General features: G+C 31.7%; 1 protein-coding gene across 3 annotated transcripts in view; it reads right to left on the reverse strand.

Moving 5' to 3' along the window:
- Positions 1 to 3,594: 3,594 nt before the first annotated feature.
- Positions 3,595 to 24,197, reverse strand: part of Syt7 (Synaptotagmin 7) — a 202,186-nt gene continuing 181,583 nt past the window's right edge. For all 3 annotated transcript variants that reach the window (XM_087149979.1, XM_087149978.1, XM_087149980.1), the window contains 2 exons: positions 17,712 to 17,820; positions 3,595 to 7,074 (listed from right to left, as the gene is read on the reverse strand). In XM_087149979.1, coding sequence (XP_087006105.1) covers positions 6,767 to 7,074; positions 17,712 to 17,820 — 417 coding nt within the window. In that variant the 3' untranslated portion in view covers positions 3,595 to 6,766. The remainder of the gene's footprint in view (positions 7,075 to 17,711; positions 17,821 to 24,197) is intronic.

Genomic DNA, 24,197 nt, shown 5'->3' on the forward strand with positions numbered 1-24,197 from the left:
TAATTTTGGTTATTTCGCGGATACGAGTTTAGTCTAGACTGATTGGATTTTAGTCTTTAGATAAAGTTGGTGATATGGAGGACCGTGCGTTAGACGGTAGCTTATTTTTGTAACGACGCACATTTATCTAAAATTCAAAATATCTCATTTTTTTTCACTCCAATTTGCATTCTAGTTACCCGGAAGAGCCAAAATTTTAAGATGGATTGGAAAAGGGCCATTAACGACCTCAGGCTCCCATATAAATTTCGATGATGGCCCTGAGTTCGATCAATGTTTTTTTCCAATGTTCACTCAGATATTGACATTCACCATTCGGGTATCAGAAGGACCAACGTTGCCCCAACCGTAAGAAGGGCAGATAGTGCAGAGAAGAGAACAAAAGAACAACCATGTCTTATCCGGAATTTGAAGCCGGGACCTTTCTGACTAGAGGTCAGCTCCAAGACCACCATTGACAGTTCGATAAATGTGAATTTCGCATTTTTTGTGGGGTTTTCCTAGAGTTAACTTCTATATTTTGAGTTCTTTTGAACGTTATTGTGCGCGTTGTTTGGGGTTCGATTTGCTAAATTTTTGATTGCGATGCTTTGGATCTTCGCTGGGTGAGTCAATTTTTTTCAACATTTGAGGGTTGGGGACGGATGTTCTTTTTTTCAGAGCTGTGTGCATCTGGTTGATCTACCTGTTTTATCCGTTCATTTTTCGGTAATAGGTGAGTTTTCACTTTCTGTGTGTGTATTTTTTGGAAAGGAGATTATTTTCCAGGTAAATTTTCACTTTCAGAGAGAGGAGTTCCAGATTTTTGCCGAAATTTTTTGTTTAGACTGGAGTGATTCATATGATGTTTCGCGTCCTCGTTCCTCAAAAAGTGTCGCGTGACTTACGCTCCTTATCGAAATTCCGAGTTTGTTCTTTCAACTTGTTACGTTAATCACGCAGTGATTTTGTATGGAGTAGAGCTATCCCCTTATGCTTCTGGAGAGAATCAGCACATAATTTTATTCTTCAGTACTTTTTAACAGTTATATTTAAGCTGCGTTAGTTGTTGGAATCAAATGAGTGCAATTTAAGTTGAGGATAAAGACCAGGTGTTCTGTGCTCTAGCTCTCTCATATGTCATCTTGCAATTGTCTCATATCATCTTACAATTAGTAGAAGTCATCTTCCAGTAAAGTCGCGCGATAAGAACGGGTGGCTGATGTCAAGAAAAGAAATAGAAATTACTCTTCTGTCAGGTTTATCCTTCTCGAAATTAAGTAAGTTCTGATCTGAAACTGGAAGAAGTGGACAAAGATATGTTAGTTGTCCAATTATTGTAGGATATCACTGGGACTGGTTAGAGTTCTGGAGCTCAACAGTTGAGGTCTATGTGCTTTCTGGACGAACGTTGGACTTCGAAAAATGCCACGACGGCATTGCGTTACTGTATTTTCGTTGAATAAGCTGATAATTACGTTACTCTCGAAATAAACTTATTCTAAACCGATTCTTTGATCTGATATGACGGAGGCGGCACTCAATTTCTACTAAGTTATACTGCAATATAAAACTATGTACGAATCTGTTAAAGAAACATTTTTTTCATGTTTTCCTTCATATGTAACTGCTCACAAGTTACGCGTAGAAATTAATGCTAGGCAGTTTCATCAATGATTTCAGCATGCGGCATAGACCACTGTATTATAATACTGACAAAAAATAAAGTTTCGCTGTGCTTAGTTTATACTTTATCTTTTGACACTCTTCAAGCGCAAATATATAGCAGATTTAGTTAGTAATAAGGACAACTTGTCTATTATGTTAAGTTGAGATTGGGTGTTGAACGGCAAATAGTATGCGCTGATTTTGCCCTACAATAACATTCGCGAGACTGATAAATTATTAATTTAAATAATTAGAGCAACTGACAACTAAAGAAAAGAAATAGGAAAACTTTCATTTAACATCTAAAACTTTTTTTTTTAAAAAATGAATTTGGATAAAACATTAATATGAAACAAAACTCTAGCAGTCTGGAACAATGAAAAATTTGAGTAAAATCAAATTTGACAAGCAATCACCACCTGTCGTCAGTATGCATATTAACTCCTTGACATACGAAGACGTCTGGGAGACGTCATTTGTTTCTTATGTCAAAACAATAATTGATGTGTCTCAGACGTCTTCAACACACGCCTACTTGCTCCGGACAGCAAATAGATATTTTAAATTGGTTTTATCAATTGTGATTCTTGGTTAAATAAATTCAATTTAGTAGATTTGTATCCACCACTATTTCTAAATCATTCATTGGTTTATATAACTCACCACTTTATAGTAGTTATGCCATGCTATACCTTTAAAAAAGCACGTAAAAATAATCAAATATTTGCAAAATTTAGTTTGTAGTTATTTGCTGTTTTTTTTAAAAATTATTTTGGCTTGTCCAGAGCAGTTGGTATTTCTGTCAACATTCCGTTGCGAGTTGTTGTTTACAGTGCAATCAAAGATCATTTCCATATCAAGAAACGTTTCATGATAAGTCAAGTGGTTAACTACTATTATGTATATAACTTGAATATGAAGAGAAGTATTTCAATAAATTTCTCTCACATTAATATTGAGAATATCTCTCTTTAGTTATCCGAAGTTAGCAAAAATGCTTATTATTATTTTTACACTTTCGTATGGCTCCTTTTATCACGTAATCATAAAGTTTAATCTGTAAAAAACGAACCAAGAAGCTTTAAAATAAGCATCATATGATATGTATTCAATAACGGAATTGAATGAGATGTTTTTATCTAATAATTCTAAATTATTTTCAATGGTTTTTAATTTTTCAGTAATATATATGTTTTTTTATGTCTTAAGGTTCATTTTCGAAGTCTGATTCGTTTATATGAAATGACGTTTTTTTGCGAATAATCTGCTATTTTTATAACTGCTGTTAGTTTGCGACTGTTACTCATGACTATTAGGTTAAGTTTAGTCTATATAAAGCTTATCACTGTCGACGATTATTTTGAAAATGATGCAAAATGTCAATATTTTGTCAAATTTCAAAACGTTTGTAGTCTTTTTAAAATTAAAAAAACCCACTCATAAAAATTTGCAAAAGCTGAGAGTAAGGCTGTAATTTTGATAGTTTTCATTTAGGTAGAAAAATGTCGCCAAATTGGCGATACTTTAAAAAGTTTTATAACTTTTAAAATATTTAAGTTATTTGTCCGTTCCAAAACCGGGATAATTCTTCACGGCAAGATTATGTATATAATTTAAAATCATTGCAGTGCTTTAAGGCAATTAAACTATGGCTTTTCTTTTTTCTTAGGCGACAGAGCTTCGAAAACATTGTTAATATATTTAAAATGTTAGACTCCACAGCTCCCCATAGGGAATCACAATAATTATTACTACTATTATACACAATAATGTTACTATTATACACAATATTATAACTATTACTTGTATTAATAAAATCACGATGATTATAACTACGGATGACTTTTCCAGATAACACTGATAATTTCTCATTAGTCTCGAGGCTTCTTTGGACAATTGAATTTTTAAAAAAAATGAACATGACACATGAATAAAACATTACATAAATTCCTTTTAGTATTTTATTTACACTTTTAGCCAGATACATAAATAGATATTTCATTGAATTCCATCATACAAACATATTATGTACTCTTAGGGATTTAGGTAAATGGGACCCAGTTCCTAGGCCTACATGTCAATTGACGGGCCTAGGTCCCATATGTTCTACTATCTACAGGAAAGGACACACATACATTGAGTATCCTCTATGTACAGCTACCTGCGGACCTTCCTATCAGACGTCCTCCTCCTTACGTTGTGGTGAACAATTATTTTCATTCCTTTCTCCTAAATACATCGAAAGCTATTTACAATATGCTATTACATAGTTATCTATTTCGATGACGTCATTTGTTCAGAAAATGAGTCTATGCTTGAGTTTCCACTGTAGACTAAAAACACAGGATGCATTGTTTTGGTTTTTTCTTAGAAAAAAAAACCCACAAATGGCAGTTGGGTATGTGCACTGCTGCACATGACTGATGATAAAAAGCATTCAAGCATATGCATAGCTATACGACTTTATTGCACATTTAATAGCCATGCGTGTAGTTTGTTTTAATTTTAAAAATGCTAAAAATTTTGGAAAGGCAGACTTGTGTGAGGTAATGCAGTAAAAATATATTTTACTCGATATTATTAAAAAAAATTATTATTATTTGAATAAACAATGCATTTTGCAATAGTTGAAATATTTTGTACTCTATAATTTTTAGATATTTTAAAGTAAGAGATACAAAATTTGAGCGTGATTTTAGTTAGCTGTGATTCTATGCTTAGAATAATTTAGAAATACTTGATATGAAAATTCTAAGTTTCGACTGCGGTTTGTTACAAATACCGATACTTTTACTTAAAAATGATTGGTTAAACTACTTAAAAGATAAATAACAAACTGTAAGGTATATTGGATCACAGACTTAGTAATACAACCAATATTGATTATTTTTACCTTTGAGTAAATATTGGGATACTATCTAAGTTACGAAGTTTTACTGGTATGGTTCAAAAAGCTATACTGTTTTATTTATCGCCAATCAATTTATGAGTATTCATTAAATGTAATTTCCTTTTAATTAATATACCGAATAATATTTTGATTTCAATATTTCTTTTTCAGTTTTCGAGTTTAATTGTAAACTATTTCACCCGAATAAATTTTCATTACAATTTCAATACTAAATTTTCATTACAATTTCAATAAATTTTCAGTACTCGAAAAAAGTGTATTCGACAGCTGAATGTTTTACCGGAAGTTGTAAATTGTATCAAAAATTCCATTGCGGTGCTTTAACTAAAACGATACTAAAATAAAAAAAAAATTATGTTGGCTTTTGTAAGTGTATAATATATGCAATGTATTAGGCGATCAAAACTACAGTTTCTGACTTTGACGTAATAATTATCACTAATTTTATAATCAGTACAAAAAGTGTCAGTTATTTTTACACATCCATTCTATGAGATGACAATAGAGTTGCACAAAAAGCACACACATTCAAACGCATTGAAAAAGATCTTTTGGAGGAGGTCGTTTTAGGGAGTAGCGCGCTGCCGAGGAACGCCCGCAAAGGGACCTCCGCCACTGAAATTTACAAGCGGACGCGCAAAGCTACAACACATCGAAACACGCAGAGAAACAATGAAATGGAAGACATTGATGCGAAGCTAAGACAACGAGATGGGATGTCCTCTATTTCATGGGCAAAAGAAATTTTCAGGCTACTCATGAGCTATGATTTATCCTTCCTTGAAAAGAGCTCTTTGTTACCATCTCGTGAATAAATTGCAAATACAGCAGAGATTGAATTGGCGATGATACTAGAAGCCAACCTATGCAAAAGTTATTTTATGTCGAACTTTTTCATTGAAAATTGGTTTTCCGTTATTCTAATTATTTTGATGTTCCGAGTTTGAAATTTAAACGTTCCGTTGTTCTAATTATTCTGAGCCTGAAATATGAGTGTTCCATTATTCCGATTATTAGATGTTCTGTCTGTGAAATATAAACATTCCGTTATTCTAATTATTTTGATGTTCCGAGTCTGAAATATAAACATTCCGTTATTCTAATTATTTTGATGTTCCGAGTCTGTGTTCTGTTATTTTAAGGTTTTCAATGTTCTAGCATTCTGAAGTTTTGCAAAATTTCTCGGCAAGACAGCGCGATCAAATTTGGTAACAAAATAATGCCCTTTAAGTTTTGCTATAGGTTTTTTTCCAAATTAAACACGTGATCCTTTATTAGAGAGTGTGGCAATCTAAGAGGAAATTTGAATTTTCTGGTAGAATATATCAAATTTCCCAACGCATCAAGAAGACAAGGTTATCAAATGATTTCATAACACGAATTTTATTATGAGGGAATCACCAAAAAACCTTCGTTTACTTGTTTGGATTGTGATTCTCCATTTTTTATTCACTAATTATTGGGCAACCAATAAAATGGAATATAATTTTTTAATTGACATTGAAATAATGAGATATGTTTAACACGAATAAGAGGCAAATCAACTCAAAGCCTTTGCATCGGGAAGTGCTTCAAAAACCTAAAGCCTAGCTCAAAAATGCAGTCTTTTAACTGCAGGAAACGAACCCTCTCATCAGGCATGTCCCCCTCCACGACCCGTTCGTTGTTCGTTTTTGGTAACACAATGTCGAGCCGAATGCAAAAAAAGGTCACATGCTGTTATGTTACCTGCACGTTGGCAAAAGCAGCGCAAGGGGGTGCAGCAGCGTGGAAAAAAATGCAGAAAGGGTGGGGGAAAGAAGACAGTGAAAAAAGCATTTGGCCCCAAATATTTTTCAACTTCCTCTTTTAGTTATTTATAAGCGGAAGCGAATCGTTCCTCGGCTGCAAACGGCCCGCTTTGTGCGTTGGCGATGATGAAAATGACGACGAACGACATACAAGGGCTAAAGTGGGGGGGGGGGGTCAAGAAAGTACACATAAACATTTTATCTGAAACAGTCAACATCCTGTGTCATTCGTTGCGCGAGGAAAAATTTTCGACGCAGTTCGATGTTTTAACAGCCATACAAAAGCACCGGGTTCGGTCGTTGCATGTTTATTTTCCCGCGCTTTTTTTTAATTATATATATTTTTATAGGGATTGTTGACACACCAACAGAGACAGAGAGAGAGACAGCAGAGAGGGTGCAGCTGACTTGATTCCCTTCAGAGGGGTTTCAGTTTGTGCCATTGGACAATAGCGGTTCTTGGCTTGGTCAGCATCTCCCCCCAGTGCTTGGCTTCTGTAGGTCCGGATTTCGATCCGAGTACGATGCCCCCGATGGCTTCATTTCTGCCCACATTATCCCAATCCATGACTGTAACATTCATGGATGTGTCCCTAATATGCTCCCACGTGACGATGAAGGTAAAGGCTTCATTGAAAACTGGGTGTAGGGTTGCTTTGTGGATTTCCGTCTTCTGCTTCTCTACTCGCTTGTCTCCTCGCATTAGCCAAATTTTCACATAAGGATCTGTAACAAAGAAAAAAGAGAGGTTTAGAGAGTATATTGTTTTAAATGCATAGTACAAAGTGTATTAATCAATACAATAAGGTATTCTCCAATAAATGTTACTATAATGATTCAAGAATTATGTAATACAATCAGAGTTCATTTTATTTTAACATTAACTAGTTGGTTAAGTAATGCACGAAAAATTTATTCATAATCAAGCGCATTAGATTGGAAAGGCTTTAAAAGACTTGGTATTTAAAAAAATACAATAGTTTTAAACTAAAATTGGCATTTAAGAGTAGCATGTATCAAACTTTAAATAAATAGCAAAATTATATGAAATTTAGGGGGTGATCTAATGAATTACGAAATGAATGTCGTTACATTAGGAGGTGATATGGTGAATTATGAAATTTTTATTTCCAACGGCAAATTTATTGGACAGTACTTACAGCACAATAAGAAAAGTGAAATGCAATAAAAGATGGTAAACATAATGCAGTAACTTGAGTCCATTAATTCAAAGGTCTCGGGCTTCCCAGTATCGCTCGGCTAGAGAAGACCTGCGCATAGCAGGACGGTGCATAATATGGGTGCATCCATTTCCTCCCCAAGATTACAAAGTGTGTAGATGAGAGAAGGAGCAATGTTAATTCTGCTGAGGTGTTTAAGAAGACAGTCTTGTCTATTGGCCAGGCGGAATTCTGCCGCAGCTCCACGCCTTGGCCCAATATAGGATTTTGGGACTAAATCCCTCCATGGTTTATCGGACACTCTTTTGGATGGGTGCATGAGGGAATGGTCTTTCATGCAATTTGTCACCATTTTCTTGATGGAACAAAAGGGTATTGCGCGGGGAGGAATTTCAATAATTGAGGCGCCCTTCTTGGCCAAAAGATCTGCACTCTCGTTTCCCACAATTCTGCAGTGGGAGGGTATCTACTGAAGGACAATGTTTTTCCTGTGTGACTCAAGGCTTCGAAGGAGTCGTCGGCAGTTCATGACTTCAAGGGTTTCGTGAATTATGAAATTATAAAAATGAGGAAATGATGTGATGAACTTTATTTTATTTTTGTTTTATAACCGGTGTTAAACAGCCGACCTAATTCTGAGCTCTGTAGCTTTTTAATTTTAGAGCCAACTCAAAAGGCAAGGGAGCTCCTGGATAAAGCATTGGAAAAAACTACTCTTTGTGGAGGGCTTTTTAATGGAATAAAAGTTAATCGTTAAAGTAAATTCCAGCGATTCAGTTGAAGATGGCAACGAAAGACGAAAATAAATCGAATCATTAAAAAAGTGGATATGGACAACTTAAGCGCATTGTAGAAAATAAATGACTTAAAAATCCTAACTTATTTAAAGTGCTTCACATCAAAGTGAACCAAAGAATTTGAATAATATGTTAATTCGGAATTCTCGCCAAAAGAATTTGAATTATATGTTAGTTTGGAATTCTTGCCAAAAGAATTTGAATAATATGTTAGTTTGGAATTCTTGCCAAAAGAATTTGAATAATATGTTAGTTTGGAATTCTCGCCAAAAGAATTTGAATTATATGTTAGTTTGGAATTATTGCCAAAAGAATTTGAATAATATGTTAGTTTGGAATTCTTACCAAAAGAATTTGAATAATATGTTAGTTTGGAATTCTCGCCAAAAGAATTGCGTTCATATTTTACGTGTTTTTACTTTCTTCGCCTATAAAAAGTGAACTCCTTCGTTAAACTTCCTCGCCACCAGCCATCTTGTCGTCAGCTGAGGAAAATTAACTTTAGAATGCAATTAATTTATACTTGTATATGTTCTCTATAAAGGTAAAATACGCATATTTAGTAAAAAAGCTGTGAGGCTTACTTTTTTTTAAAATAAAATTCTCATAATTTTATTTTGCTGATGCAAAATTTTTATGCATGTATATGTGAAATTGTTTATGATACAGTTTATTCTTAATTCTAGGGGTAATTTATTTAGATATATAATGGTAATATGTGAAATTATTTATGATACAGTTTATTCTTAATTCTAGGGGTAATTTATTTATATATATAATGGTAATTCAAATCATTTTAAATAAAATTTCTAAATCCAAGAACTGAACTGCGCATAAACGTGAATACAAAACCTTAAACGTAAATACAAAACCTTACGAAAATTTCATACATGTTGTCAGCTATGTCCTGTATTTTTTATATACTTTTCAATTCAAATTAAAATAGAATAATTTTGCGTTTAAGTTCTTCTTTAGTTTGCTATAATCTGTGAGCAGAAAAATTATAAATAAATTGAATTAATGCGATTAAAACTACTGTCTGTAATATTTAGAAAAGTCATTTACGATGTAAATATGAATGCTTTAATTTTATTTGCACTGATGACACTGATAAACAAATTGTTTGTTGCATTTATGGAAATACTTGCTCTTGACTATTGTAAGGTGTAAGATCTGGTGTAAGGATTTAAAATCTGTAATTGGTTTCTTTCTCTAAGCTACAGTTTCTTTTGTAAATGAAATTTTTAGTCTATATTTTTGTAGAAATGAACAAATATAAAAACGTTATACTCGTATATTACAAGGGGTCGAAGGGTTGCGACAATTTTCTAGAAAAGTTAGAGCACATCATCAGTATTAAAATTACACAATAATCAGAGCCTGTAAATGTCGTTGTTCACGGGTAGGGTCACTTCCCTATTACGACCTGTTGCGCACGAAGAAACAGCTCAAAATAGGGAGGTGTTCCCAGCGGCGTATGATGGCATTTTAGGGTAGGGTTCTATACAATTTAAACCCTAACTTCCCCAGAAATTTGCAGAAACATTTATGCGACTCCCTGTTATATATATCGATGTTATATATATACTCGTTCCTTTCGAAAAAAATATACTAAAAATGTCACTTAAAAAAACTGCAGTATGGAGTGAGAAACCGATATTCAAAATCCATTGAAAAATCTTACGTACCAGAAAAAAAAATTCTTCCCCTGTGTGATTACCGTTAGTAATAAAATACAAATATTAACTTATTGCAAATTATTTAATATCTTTATATTTTTACTTGTTTTTTTTTCCATAAGCAGTTAAACTAAATCTCTAGTCTTAAAAATCTCTTGTTTCTAAGGAATTATAAAAATTGTTTGTTTCATAGATAGAATATTAAATAACTTTTACTTTTAATTTAAACATTTCAAATAATTTCGAAAGCACTACAAGTAATAATCAACAATCTTAAGTGATTTAATGCAATAAACATTAAAGTTGTAAGAAAGATTAAATCGCATGATATTTTCCTGAATTCGCACGAAAACATTAACCTTTACATAAGTTTAAATGGAAAGTATATTTAATTTGCTTCAAAAATAAACTATGACTTTATTTGCTTCTTTTGTTTGCTTATTTTTTTCCATTCAAGTTATAGTTTCTTAAAAAAATATTTTTCCTCGATCTTTTTTGACGCAACATTAAGAAGAACGGGAAAAAAAGTTTTTCCCTAAAAACGAGCTTAAATCTCTTTCTAGACATTCACAGGAGTCGTAACAATTCGTTGAAACTGCTACTGTTAAATGTTTCAAAAAACTTCAGCTATCTCTGCGCCACAGGCTAAAATCCACCATTAGGCACTAAATGGAACAATTGTTAGTTCAAAATGGACTTGGGAACTTTCGTTTTAGAGAGTTGTAGGGAAAATATATTTTATTATAATGATCTAAAAATAATCTAACAATTAAAAAGGCATGGAAATTTTGGCTTTAAACATAACATTACTGCATTTTTTTAAGCTGCGCTTATTTTTTATGATATAGTTGAATATGAAACGGTTTAATAGCATAATTCTTTCTTTAAAGAATTATTTTTTTGGTGGAAAAATTCTATTTGAGGGATTTAATAATAAAATCTCTATTATGTATAAAAATACAAAAGTTTTTAAAATGAATGTGTAAACTATAAACTTTAATAACTTACGCATGAAATATTCAAAACTTTATAGCTAAATATTTATTATGCATATCTAAATTGATATTACCTTAAAATAAATTAAAGGATCGAATTTTAATATCTAAAAAAAAACAATTTCAGTTAATGGTGGTTATAAATTTTAAAAATGTTTTGAAAGTATAATACTGTTATATTTACAGTACGGGATTAGTACGCTACAATATTTTTGGACACGGCAAGGTAAGTTAGTAGAATTGATTTGGAAATCCTGTAAATGGCTTATCCATTTTTGAAGCTCAATAGCTTTTAGTATGGGTGACTAATTCGCTAAATTAAATAAGGAAATTATTGTCGTGACCTAGACAAATAGGCCCATACGCCAAATTTTGATGCTTTTCCGAAGCAAAGGCAACCACAAACAGCTAGAGAATACCTAGCAGTTCGCGGACACAAGACAAGGCCCCAAGTTGAGCAGGACAAAAAAATTTTATCCGAAAGGCAGAGGAGGCCAGACAAGCTATAGCCAAAAACCAATGGTCTGCAGTGCAACCCGACTGCAGACAAAGTGCAGCCAACCGATAGCAGCAGAACACCCTCTGACCGGGAGGTCCTCAAGCTCTTTATTGAACAAGCAAAACAGAGAATAAAAGTACAAGTATTCACAAAACATAGACAGACAAGATTACAAGTTTAAAGGACGAGTTATAAGTAGTCAGATTAAAGGCATCAGTTTTTAGTTTACAAGCTCTTCTGGTTTAAAGTCCCATTGAGATTTGAGGAAAGCTTTGGTTAGTTCCAGTAGTTGTTCTGCCTTATAGTATCTCACGGATGGCTTTCTTATACGTTAACACGGGTTAATACGTTAATACGCTCTCTTATACATCAACACCTCTTATAGCTAAATTATATAAGTAACTTTAATGTTACATACAATGTTGTATTTATATACTGGAGTAGATTGCAAAAGGAAAAGAAAAAAAACGCAATAAATTTGGTGAAATGTGCAAACAAATAAAATGCAAATTGCGCCATGCTTGCTTATAAAATCTATTACTAAGTCATTTACTAACACCGTCAACACACACACATAAGCATATGTATTCAACACACAAGATTTACATCTTTGGATCAAAGCAGTATTTTTACATTTCGCTTAGCTGTTTCCAGGAAATTCAACAAATGCAAATTCTCCTAATTTTGAACACCAGTGCAACAATCGAAACATTTAAAGTAATAAAAATAATTGGAAACAAATATTGTTTGATTCAAAAACAATTATTGTACGTGATAAATAAATTCAGAGTCACAATATCGATTTTAGAACATCGAAATTCACTTTACCATTTTAAGCATGCTAATTACCATACCACTAATTACCATTCACTTTACCATATTAAGCATGCTTAATATGTAACTTAAATGTGTTTTTTTAACTTTAACGTGTAGATACAAAACAAACTGTAGATATTTTCCAGCAATATCCAAACATGCTTAAAAAACAACTCGCCTCATACGATTAAAATATCAATTCAGTCGAATTCGAATGAATTATTGTTCTCATCCTTTTGTTCTCAAAGCAACTGAAACGCGATTCTTGGTGCCAAAATTTAATAAGTGACGTAACGTAAATGATTAATGATCTCGGTAGCGCCCCCTGGATCTCTGCTACGATATTACTAAAAATTAAATTTAGGTAATAAACATGATTGTGTACAAACGGTTACAAGCAAGTTCATTCTTGGTTTGATTTGTTTTGAAGTTGATGGTCTTACAGATGGCACCTATACGGATTTCACACGATAAAAATTATTAGAAACAATGCCGGAAAACAAATCGTAAGCGCAATCGTATCATCACTTTTCTCCGAAAATTGCAAGAAAATGCTCGTGTGATATAAAAACACACAGTTGCTCAAAATATCAGAAACTGTTTTTTTCAGCTGATAAAAAAATTCACTGAAACATTCACGTCAGACTATTTTGCGAGATTTATTTTACGTAATCGTGTGCTATCATAGAATATAGAACTTTTTGGGATTCGTAAATGGTCTAGAGGATTTTTCCCTTTAAAAATTTAAATTTTTTGAAAAGAATATATCATGACCTGCTTTTTTTCCTGCAATTTGGCACCAAGTGTAAGATGTAAACTTTCAAAGTTACAGCAAAAACACTGAAATGATTTAAAGTATGAATTCTTTAATTCTTTTAAAAATTCAAAAAATTATATTTTATTAAAAAAATATATTTTATTGAAAAATTATATTTTATTAAAAAAATATTTTTCTTTTAAATTTCTTTGAGCTAGTGTGGTCTAAAAAAGAGAATATTTAATTGCCTAAACTTCAAATCATATCACATTCAGAATATTTAATTGTAAAAACTTCAAATCATTAATATGATATTTATGACTTTTATATTTTTCGCAAAATGTCAAAGTATCTCATTTTTGTCTTCAAATTTCAACATTCTAAAGAAAAAATTATAACATTTTATTTGCATTTGTTTCACAAAATTGCTTGAATTTAAAAAAAATGTCCCTGATTGTGTCAATAAACTCATGGAAAAAATTTAAAATCCTAAGTAAAATTTCGAATAAGTTAAAGAAATTACGAAAAAAAAAAAGACTGCACAGTGCGCCAAAAAGAAAAAAACAGAAAATGGTGCACCCTGAATAATTTTTGATCTAATAATAGGATCTTAACGTTCTATGACTCAATCTAAATGTCTCAAAGGGGTTACCTCAAATATGCTAATTAATAAGTTCATGTTAAGAAATTAGACAAATCACATAAAAACGAATTTTTTTGGAATAAACATGCCTTTTCTTCGACGGGATCAGATTTCTGAAACCCAAAATAGCCGCATTCTGGGGTAGCCGTAATCTGGGAAATATGGTCCCATTAGTTTAGTCAGGAGAGCGCTTCAAAGTTCTTAATGTTAATTTTACTTTTGCGCATTTCGTTATATCTCGAAAAATTTTCAACGTAATTGAAAATTTTTGGCGTACAATTATAAAATTCGTTTATCTAAAGATAATTCCATGCAAAATATTACTTTTAGCAAAGATTAATTATTTTTTATTATTTTATTTAATAAATAATGGTCTAACAAAATTAGGATCATAAGGTACAAAATTTTTTTCATCATTTTAAAGAAAATAATTTTACAAGGCAAAATAAAAAATTTGAGCAAATTCTTGAGAAATCAAATTTTGAAAATATAATATTCTTGAAATTAAATGTTTTATGAATTATTCAACCAATTTCGATCAAATTTTAGTATTTTACTTTGTAGAATTACATCCTTTAAAATGATGCAAAAAATTGTATGCTTTATAATTCAAAATTTTGTCGACCATTATTAAATAATGTAATAAAAATAATAAATGTTTTTTTAAAATCTGTTTTTTTGCTGATAATCTTTTTATTATAGTATTTAAAATCTGTTTTGAATTTATCGTTAGACAAACGAACTTTATAATTTTGTGCAAAAATTTTTCAATTCCGTTCAAACATTCTTGAGATATAGCGAAATACACAAAAAGTAAAATTAACATTAAGGGGTCCAAACTTTGGAGCGTTCTTGTGAGGAAACTACTTTTTTTTAAAATACATTTTATTAAACAACTCCTCCTGATCCCCAATGCATAACATGAGGCAGGGAACTATTGGGATCATATTTACCAGATTGCGACTACCCCCTATATTTTGGGGTTCGAAATAGAGGAATCTGGAGATTTCAGAAATGAGAAATCATCGAAAAAAAGGTATATTTATTCATAGAAAATACGTTTTAGAAGAATTAAAATTTTACCTCAATGCAAACCGAAACTGTTCAACATTCAAATCCCAATAGTTAAGAGAGCAAAGTACCTTGGACTCATAATTAATAGTAAACTCACTTGGAGCGACCACATTAAAAATATAACAGACAAAGCAGCAGTTAATATCATCCAACTTCTCATCTATAACCAAAACGTCTCACTAAAAACTATAAAATTACTATACACCTCCATGATCCGACCTATATTTACATATGCTTCACCTGCCTGGACTATTATACCCGAACACCTAATGAAAAAGTTCAACCAATGTCAAATAAAATACTCAGAAAGATCACCCGTGCCAGATGGTTCATACGTAATTCAAATATCCATAAAGATCTCAAAATTCCGTTTCTATCCGAATATATACACAAATTAAATGCAGACTTCTACGACAAAGCCATAAAAGGCAGCACAGCCAACTTCAATCAGATCTTTAACTTCGAGAACTGTAAAAAAGACGATAAACTAAGACCAATAGTCGCTTATTTCACCTCCGACGACTCATACCACAACTATCAGCACAAATAATAGTCTTCAATTCCAGCATCTATGGTCTGCATCAATAATCCAAAGTACCAATAGTCCACAGCATCAAACACTTTACCAATACTACTGAAATCCTGACCTATGTTACTTCACGTTGACAATCAAACTACAGCCATCCACAGATTACAGCAAGTTGTTCTTATTATTTTCATTTTCTTTCAGTTATACAAGAAAGGAGCTTGTCTCCCTGTAACAGCCACCCCATAGACTGCTGAACTCAAAATGTCTTTTATTTTAACTTTTTATACTATTTCATGATGTATGGGATATGGGCCTTTTGCGCGGCCCAGGTGCCCAATTTTTTATATATAAAGAAAGAAAGAAAATACGTTTTTGTGTCTGATTTCGTAATTTATAATATCGTCTACACCAGTGTTTCCAAAACTTATGACTTTTGTATTCCCTTTCTAAATTTTTCGTAACGCTGTGTACCACTAATAAAATAATGAATGTACTTTTTACTATAAAAAAAATTGCACTAAAGCTAAGAATCACAACTGGCTGTTGACACCATTAAATATTAACTGTTAACTCTGCAAAAAAAATAGCCAATAGAAAAATACGCAATCGTAAATTTTCATGGCTAGATTTGTTTTTGAATAAAATTTTTTAAAATTTTCATTTGTTTGCAAGATATTACGAATAAGAAAGCATACCTCCTCTAAACTGTACCCGTACCCCTGGCGGTACGCGTACCACACTTTGGGAAACACTGGTCTACACGAATTAATTTGAGGTCTCCCTGTCAAACCATTTTGAGATTTAGAACGTGAGGATCCGAGTGTTAAGATCAAAAATTACTCAAAGTGGTCAGTTTTTTTAGCGTGCTTTTTCAGCGAAATAAAAACTAATTAGATCCTTTAAAATACCTGTATTGAAGTCTAAAACAGGCACATGAAAATTAAAAATATGAATTTTCTAAGGTTATAGGTTTTTAGATTGAAATAATGTAATATGAATTTATGGTATGCTTTGGTAAATCTAGTTGCTTTGTTTGATTTATCTAATGCGTTGAATCAGATCTCAATATGAATGAAATAGTATTAGTATACCTTTAAAATTGGGACATTAAGTTTCAAAACTGCGTACATTCTGTGTATAATTTTTGAAAATGAATCCAAAAAGAAAAAAAAATGAATCCGTTAAATGAATCCATTAAAAATAAAACAACTTTTTAAACTTCATGAAATGGTGTAATTTGTTAAAAAATAATGGGGTCCATAGCACTGAAATAAATTTTCTTTATTTTTAACCAAGTTGCTTGTCTACTTGATTAGTTATCAGCAAGGAAATCAAGGAGTCAGAAAGATTAAGTGATCAAAGGATGAAATCGATTATCAGAGGAGGATTAAACATTTGTGAGTTCAATTTCCCCAATGGACAGAGATGGATAAAAGCTTCAATTTTCTTCCCTTACAAAACCTAATTTATTTCATTTAACTGGGATTCAATAGATTCAGCCAAAAGTTAATCTATAGAATTTATAAGGTTTCTTGCTTACAAACTGGTCAAAGCAAATTGTACCGTTGAATTTTCTGCACTAATTATAGTTTCAGAAAATAATCTCAGATTTTATTTTGCGCAAATAAAATAGGAATTTTGTTGAATAACATAAATGAAAATTCGTGCTTTATCTAAAAAATAATGTTGTTATTTTGAAATGTTAGGAAATTTAAGGGGAGTCAGTCCAGCCAATTGAGCTACAACTTACCTTTTTCGATGTACCTTTTCTCATCATCTAAACAAGATATTACTTCGGTTTTTTTAATACACAGGTATATGGGTAGAATATATCTGTGTAATATAAAATCTATATTTTTTTTTTTTGAAGAAACGATTACAAAGTTATTTATCAAAGTTTATTTCTGCCCATTTTGCATCTGGTAAATTTAAACCTTATGTTTTAAATATAAATACACTTCTTTTCCTATTCAGTCCTTAAATGAACGAAACGACCTTCAAAAGTTTTTAATTGACAACAAAAACCTTCAAACTCTTCTATACATCAAATCCAGAGCCTGCCTATTGAAAAGCTTCTGGAAACCTAGACGTCGCCTTTTACGCTACGCCTACTTTACCCTAATGAATCTGTGTGCGGAAATATGAAACAATTAGTACCTTTCAAGACCCAAAACAAATGACTCTTTCTAAATGCCCTGCAAAGACCATTGTTTTCACTAATGACAGCTGAGGGCAGGAGTGGCTGACTGTTAAAGAACAAAATAAAGATCCAGGCTGTTGAGCATAAAGGTGATCCATCTGCTGTCGGAAGTGGGCCCTCCGGTTGACAAGGGCGGAGACGGGGGCCCCCCTTAACGAGAACTGATTAGATGTCCAAAAGAAATGGAACTTACCGGACGCTCCTGTGATGTCTTTAGCTTTGAGTTTCCGGGCCTTGATTATGCCGATGGTCAGTTCACTTGTACGGGGAACATACATTAAACTGACGAGGAGATCTCCCAGCTGGAAGAAAAAAATAAAGAGATTATATTTTATTTTAGATACTTCTACAAGATATCTTATAATATTACTTACAACATCAGATAATGACATATACTTAAGATTTATCAATATTGATTGATATACAGAGAAAAAAACTACAAGAATACAGTAAAATGTACCGTGTTTCCCGCTGCATGGGAACAGCGAAAATCACAAATTTTTTTCACCGAATCGCTTGGGTAATGATTTTGGTAAAATTAATAAGTGGATTTTGTTTGAAATTGTGCGTCAAAATTTGGTAAATAATGTAGAACTTGGATTTTATATCAAGATACATTAAAACATGTTAACCATTTGTTCGGCTAAATTTATTTTCCCGTTTTGTATTTTTTACTAAATCTGTGGTAATAAGAACCATAATTTTAAAAACGAGAATTTCTGGTAAACCGTTACCATATGAACGGAAGAGTTACCAAATGAATGGTTTCTTGTTGATGTTTCTAATACCACTTGCAAATACACTAGCAAGTCTAGCACAATACACAAATGTACTAGCAAGTCTGCTTCGTGAAATCAAGCGAATTTAAGGCTGATGATGCGTTTCTTGTTTTTCAGTGGTGCCATCCATGACCTAGGAAACAGTTTCAGCCACACACACTCGTCACAGCCCATTTTACAGGGGAGACCTATTCATACATCCATTCTTTCATCCATAGATCGTAATTTTGACCTGAATCAGAGAACCAGCCATTTCCAATTTAGTACCTCCATAGTTTTGTTAAGGTAGGACCAGTCACCATTTACTACGCGGGGAGGTTTTGGTCGGCGGAGACTGAACCCACGATCTCTTAGGCAGGAGTCTATGCCCTACAGACCAGCCTACAGACCCTTTAAATACCATATATTTAGGTTTTATTACTAGAATTTCTTTTTGCCAGAAATATCTTTGCTAAACATTCAATTAATTTTATCAGAAATTCTTTCTCCATGTATGCCTAAGATATGATACACATTAAACTGAAATTTTAAAAGATAGTATTTTACTTATTGTTACATGTTTCAGTTATTGTTACATAACTATCATGAATTATATTATTTATCACTAAAGTAACATATACAAAAGATATACATCAGAACACTACCAGATCTATTCGCACTCCCCCTCCCCCCCCCGAAAAAAAAAGCTACTCCAGAAACAATTAAGTTTTAGCCTGTCATCGGAAAGGATAAAATATCCATGATTAGAAAACTTATCAACAGTTATAGCAAAAGCAAGTTATGGCAAATGTATATGCTTGTGCGAAGTTTTGCAATTATGTTTTCTTAAAAACATAAACGCAATCCACTTCTAATTATCCACTACTTAATTTTTCCAAGATAAGAGGCAATTATGTTATAACTTGTAATAAATCTTGGTATTTCTGAGACATTTTGCTGGTAGCTACTATTTTTTTTGCCTTTAGAAAAACTGTCCTGGATACTCTGTATAAGGTGTGACGTAAAACGCACCTTAAACAGAGAATGTAATCTTCGGAGTGAAAAGGAATAATGCTGTGTTTGCGTTACGGATAATATGATATTGCTGCACACACTGTTAGAATTTCAATTCTAAAATTAAGATAAAATTGCCGGCAGCAGTCTGTCTACCCAATGAACCGTAAATTTTAAAGCAAAAAACCTTTTTTTTTATCTCCACGGTTTTGAAACCGTTTGCAACTAGTATGGTTAAAATAAAAACATGAATTCAAAACTATTCGGTATTTTAACCTTTTACAAATAGCATGGGTTCAAAACCGTCAAAAACATATTTAACTAAACCTTGGATAGAGATCAGCTGGTTTATGGTGCTATTATCTGTGCAAATAAGAGTATCGTGTTCGATTGTTATGTGTTCAGGGGAATAGAGGAAATATTGTGGAGTGAACGCTCTGACTCCAAAATGAGAGATTAGCCCTCTTAGATATATTATCTACCCATCTGCAAGGAACTAACTGGCTTCAGTTATCTGAACTAGTTGGTGGGATAAAATTGTGATTATTTAACAGTATTAGGTTAAGGCAGTTAATAAATGGTTCTTCTCTCGTTTGACAGTTAAAATACCATCTTATTTATGGTTATTTGACCGTTTTGTTTGAATATAGTAAAATAACAATGAAATTAATTGCCATTTAACCATTTTTCTAAGACATTTCTAACAGTGCATTGTAAGTAATTCCGGATCAAATTACGGGCTAGAGTACTAGCACTTTAGGTGCATCATCCATAAAATCATTTTAACCGTAAAATATTATACCCTAATTTTTACAGTAATATTTATCTAATTACAGTGATTCAGTGGTTTTACGGTACTTTTTTGTTAAAAATTGCGATATATCTGTTCCATAAAAACGGTTCCGGTGAAAATGGATTTTGCAGTAAGAAGAACAGCAACCTGAGTGCCGGTACTTCTTACCGCAATATGATTATAAATTTTTTTACAGAGCACAAGTATTGTTGCTTATAATATAATCCATATGAATAAAGTGATGAAGTATAATGGATATGAAATATACAATAAAATCAGTACATCATTTGCTGCATACAGTATATTTACTATGTATATACTGAAATGCAAAACATTAAAAATATATATCAAGTGTTCCATAATTTCCAATCTCAATATACAATATAATAATTTTTCGAATCTTAAGGGAGAAAAATCACATACGTTTTGCAAGTTAAAAAAAAAAAGAAAGAACGCTATTGATATCTGACAAGCACTTAATAGAGAAAAAGAAACAGAAACAACAAAACCCGTTTGATTGTCTGAAATAACAGAGATGATTTGTAGAATGATCCTAAGAAACAAATTAATATGATTAGTCAATGTTTTTAATCTCACCTTCCTAAATAAATTTTCTCTAGATTCAAATGGCTATTTCCTTTTTCACGTGTTTTAATATTAGTTGTTGTACACAAATTTACATACTTTATTTTTTAAATTCCTTTCTGACAAACACTATAAAGGACGAAAATATGGAGCATACATATACTCTATAAGTTAACATTATTTAACACCCACAAATTGAATTTGAGAAAGCATATCTTATTTTAAAATCATACATTTCTACAGAATTAAGGAGAGTATTTTCTACTTCCTCATTTTTTCGACTACTATACTTTTGAAGCATTCTTTACATTGTTTGATTCTTTTTAGAAAGAAAATTATTCATTTTGAAATCAATGTGAACATTAAGTACAACACTTTAAATTGATGTACTGATTTAATTCCATTGAACACTGTTTTAATTCCATTGTATTTTTCTCCGAAAAAAAGTTAAAAAGCAATTTATACATTTTCTGGAAGAATATTAAGGACTTTAATTCGGGAAATATAGAATTACAATAAAAAACAGATGCTTTTCTCAAAAAATCTTTGAGCGGTTTGAATGTATTTCAAACCAAATGCTTCGCCTTTTAGGTGAATCGATTATTTCAGCTTTTAATAGCTTTTATTTTTGGTACCGGTTATTTCTTTTCACTGTTTTCCCTTAGAAAGTAGTTTCGTGGGCATAAATTCACCTTTTTTTTCGTTTTTAACAATAACAAAAGCATATAGAAGCAATCTTGAGGAAATAATGCATCATATGCAGTTTTTATAATGAGCTAGTAATGATGTATCCTGAAAATACTTTTATTTTGAATGAAGCAAAAACTCACAAATAGGGAGTTTTTTTTGTGTTGCAGGTAATGATATTTACCAGAATTTATTTCGAGTACCTACTCTTTAATGTATCTATGTTTAATCAATGTAAAAATTCGAGACTTAATGATTAGTACTGCCTATTTTTTGGTTAATTTTCGAATCAATTGTGTTTTCTTAAGCTAAAAAATTTTTTTTTCAGGAGATATAAACTAAATCTAATTTAGGAACTTTTAATACAATCTCTTTTTTATCAATTTCGCAGATAAATATTTTTGAAAAATATATTTTTTCCCAGAAATCTCCTCTCTAATTTTATACTTGTAACAATGCTAAGAAATTAAGGGTGATGCTGTGTGTTTCTAAATATAAAATGCAAGAAAGAAATATTTTTGCTTACCCTTAAAATTACCTTTTAAATTTTTCTTTCAATTACTTTGTTTTTACTGATTTTTTAAACAGTTTTGATTTTTTTTAGAATTGTTATTAGTTGTAATAGTTATTGTGATTGCAATAGTTGCATTAATTGTAATAGTTATACAGTTGTTGAATAATTTTAAACTGTTTTTTTTTTTAAAAATTCTGTTTAGTTAGTTTTTTTCCAGTTTTTTTAACTTTATTTTTGTGTTGTGTTTTAAATTGAATATATCAAACCCCCCTTAGTATAGTTAAACCAACTACTGTTATGTATTTAAAACTTAACATATTTCAATAATACGCATACATTAGAATTTCGATCACGACATTAGAACACAATATTATAGTTATACAGTTGCTGAATAATTTTAAAATGTTTTTTAAAAAAAATTCTGTTTAGATAGTTTTTTTCTAGTTTTTTTTAACTTTATTTTTGTGTTATGTTTTAAATTGAACTAGGAGGCTTCGCCCCCTGCTCGCTGGCGCTCGCCAACCCCCGAAACTGTTTTCGCAGTTCATTTCGGATTGCTTCGTAATCCGATGCTCGCTTTGCTCGCTCATTGGATACGTTCTTAACGTCTAGTTTTTGTATATACTTTTTTGAACACTAGAAGTTCCAAAAACTTTTTACTGTAGAAAATTCTAAACCTGTGCATTTCAATATTAATTAGAAATTGCAAACAGTTCGCATATTTTTCTTAATCACACTATTCTAAATTTCAGTTGTTGAGAAAAGTAACTGTTGTAAGTTTTGTTTTAAAGTCTTTAATAATTTCGTGAGATAATTTTGTGAGAATTTTTTTGATAATTCGGTGAGAATTCACCCGATTAGAAATATGATGCTCACTACGTGCTCTTGCACGCCGAAGCCTATCAATTAAAACGTATTAGCGTTTTATATAATATAGATTAGCCATATGATGCTCACTACGTGCTCTTGCGCGCCGAATCCTATCAATTAAAAATGAAAGCTGTTGCCAACGTGAGAAAAGAAATATTATCGGTTTTATTGATACATACGTATTAGCGTTTTATATAATATAGATACATCAAACCCCCCTTAGTATAGTTAAACCAACTACTGTCATGTATTTAAAACTTAACATAATTCAATAATACCCATACATTAGAATTTACCCCCAAAAAACTAAGTTGCAGATATTGATAAAATAAGCTTTGACGCACTTTAAATGAAGTTTTCTTCAAATAACGATTTCCATACACGATCTACTTTAATTTTTATTTAAAACACTTTTCATCTATAGATATATGCATAAATTCACTTGAAAGTTATTGATTTTTATTTACTTTTTTTTAAATTTTTTATTTTATTATTTTCAATTAAAAATGCAGCTTTATGTACAATAGTATTTAATACAATTTGACTAAATTTGAACCCAGTAAAATTGTTTTAGAGAGAAAATTAAAGAAAAAAACGAATCAAAAGAGAAGTAGATATGTATTCGTATCCGACTGCTCTATCTTCAACTCGATACACTCGTTAACTTCCTTTATCCTGGATTACTTCCTTTCCGATCACCGACATTTCGGATCACTTTATTTCGGATCACCGACATTTCGGATCACCGACGTTTCGGATCACTTCATTTCGGATCAACGACATTTTGGATCACTTCATTTCGGATCACTGACATTTCGGATCACTTCATTTCGGATCACCGACATTTCGGATCACCGACATTTCGGATCACTTCATTTCGGATCACCGACGTTTTGGATCGCTTCATTTCGGATCACTTCATTTCGGATCACCGACATTTCGGATCACTTCATTTCGGATCACCAACGTTTCGGATCACCGACATTTTGGATCACTTCGTTTCGGATCACTGACATTTCGGATCACTTATAAATTCGTGTAAATTTTATTTATAAACATTTCAATACCATGTGGGAATCACATTAAGAATCAAATAAACTATAAGCTTTGGTCTTGCCTGAAACGAAATGATTAAGAAAGAAATTATTTTTGGAATAGCGCAATCAAGAACTAATTAGGAAAAATAGTTTTGAAATATCATTAGAAAAAAAATAATTAGGAAAGAACTAATTTATTGAATACCATTAGAAAGAAATAGTTAAAGAAGAAATAATTTATTGAATATCTCTAGAAAAACATAATTAGGAAAGAACTAATTTATTGAATACCAGTAGAGAGGAATAATTAGGAAAGAACTAATTTATTGAATACCAGTAGAGAGGAATAATTAGGAAAGAACTAATTTATTGAATATCTCTAGAAAAACATAATTAGGAAGGAACTAATTTATTGAATACC

Source organism: Parasteatoda tepidariorum, chromosome 8 (genome assembly GCF_982258835.1).
Source record: "Parasteatoda tepidariorum strain Cologne lab strain chromosome 8, Ptep-v5.0, whole genome shotgun sequence".
NCBI classification, from domain to species: Eukaryota; Metazoa; Arthropoda; class Arachnida; order Araneae; family Theridiidae; genus Parasteatoda; species Parasteatoda tepidariorum.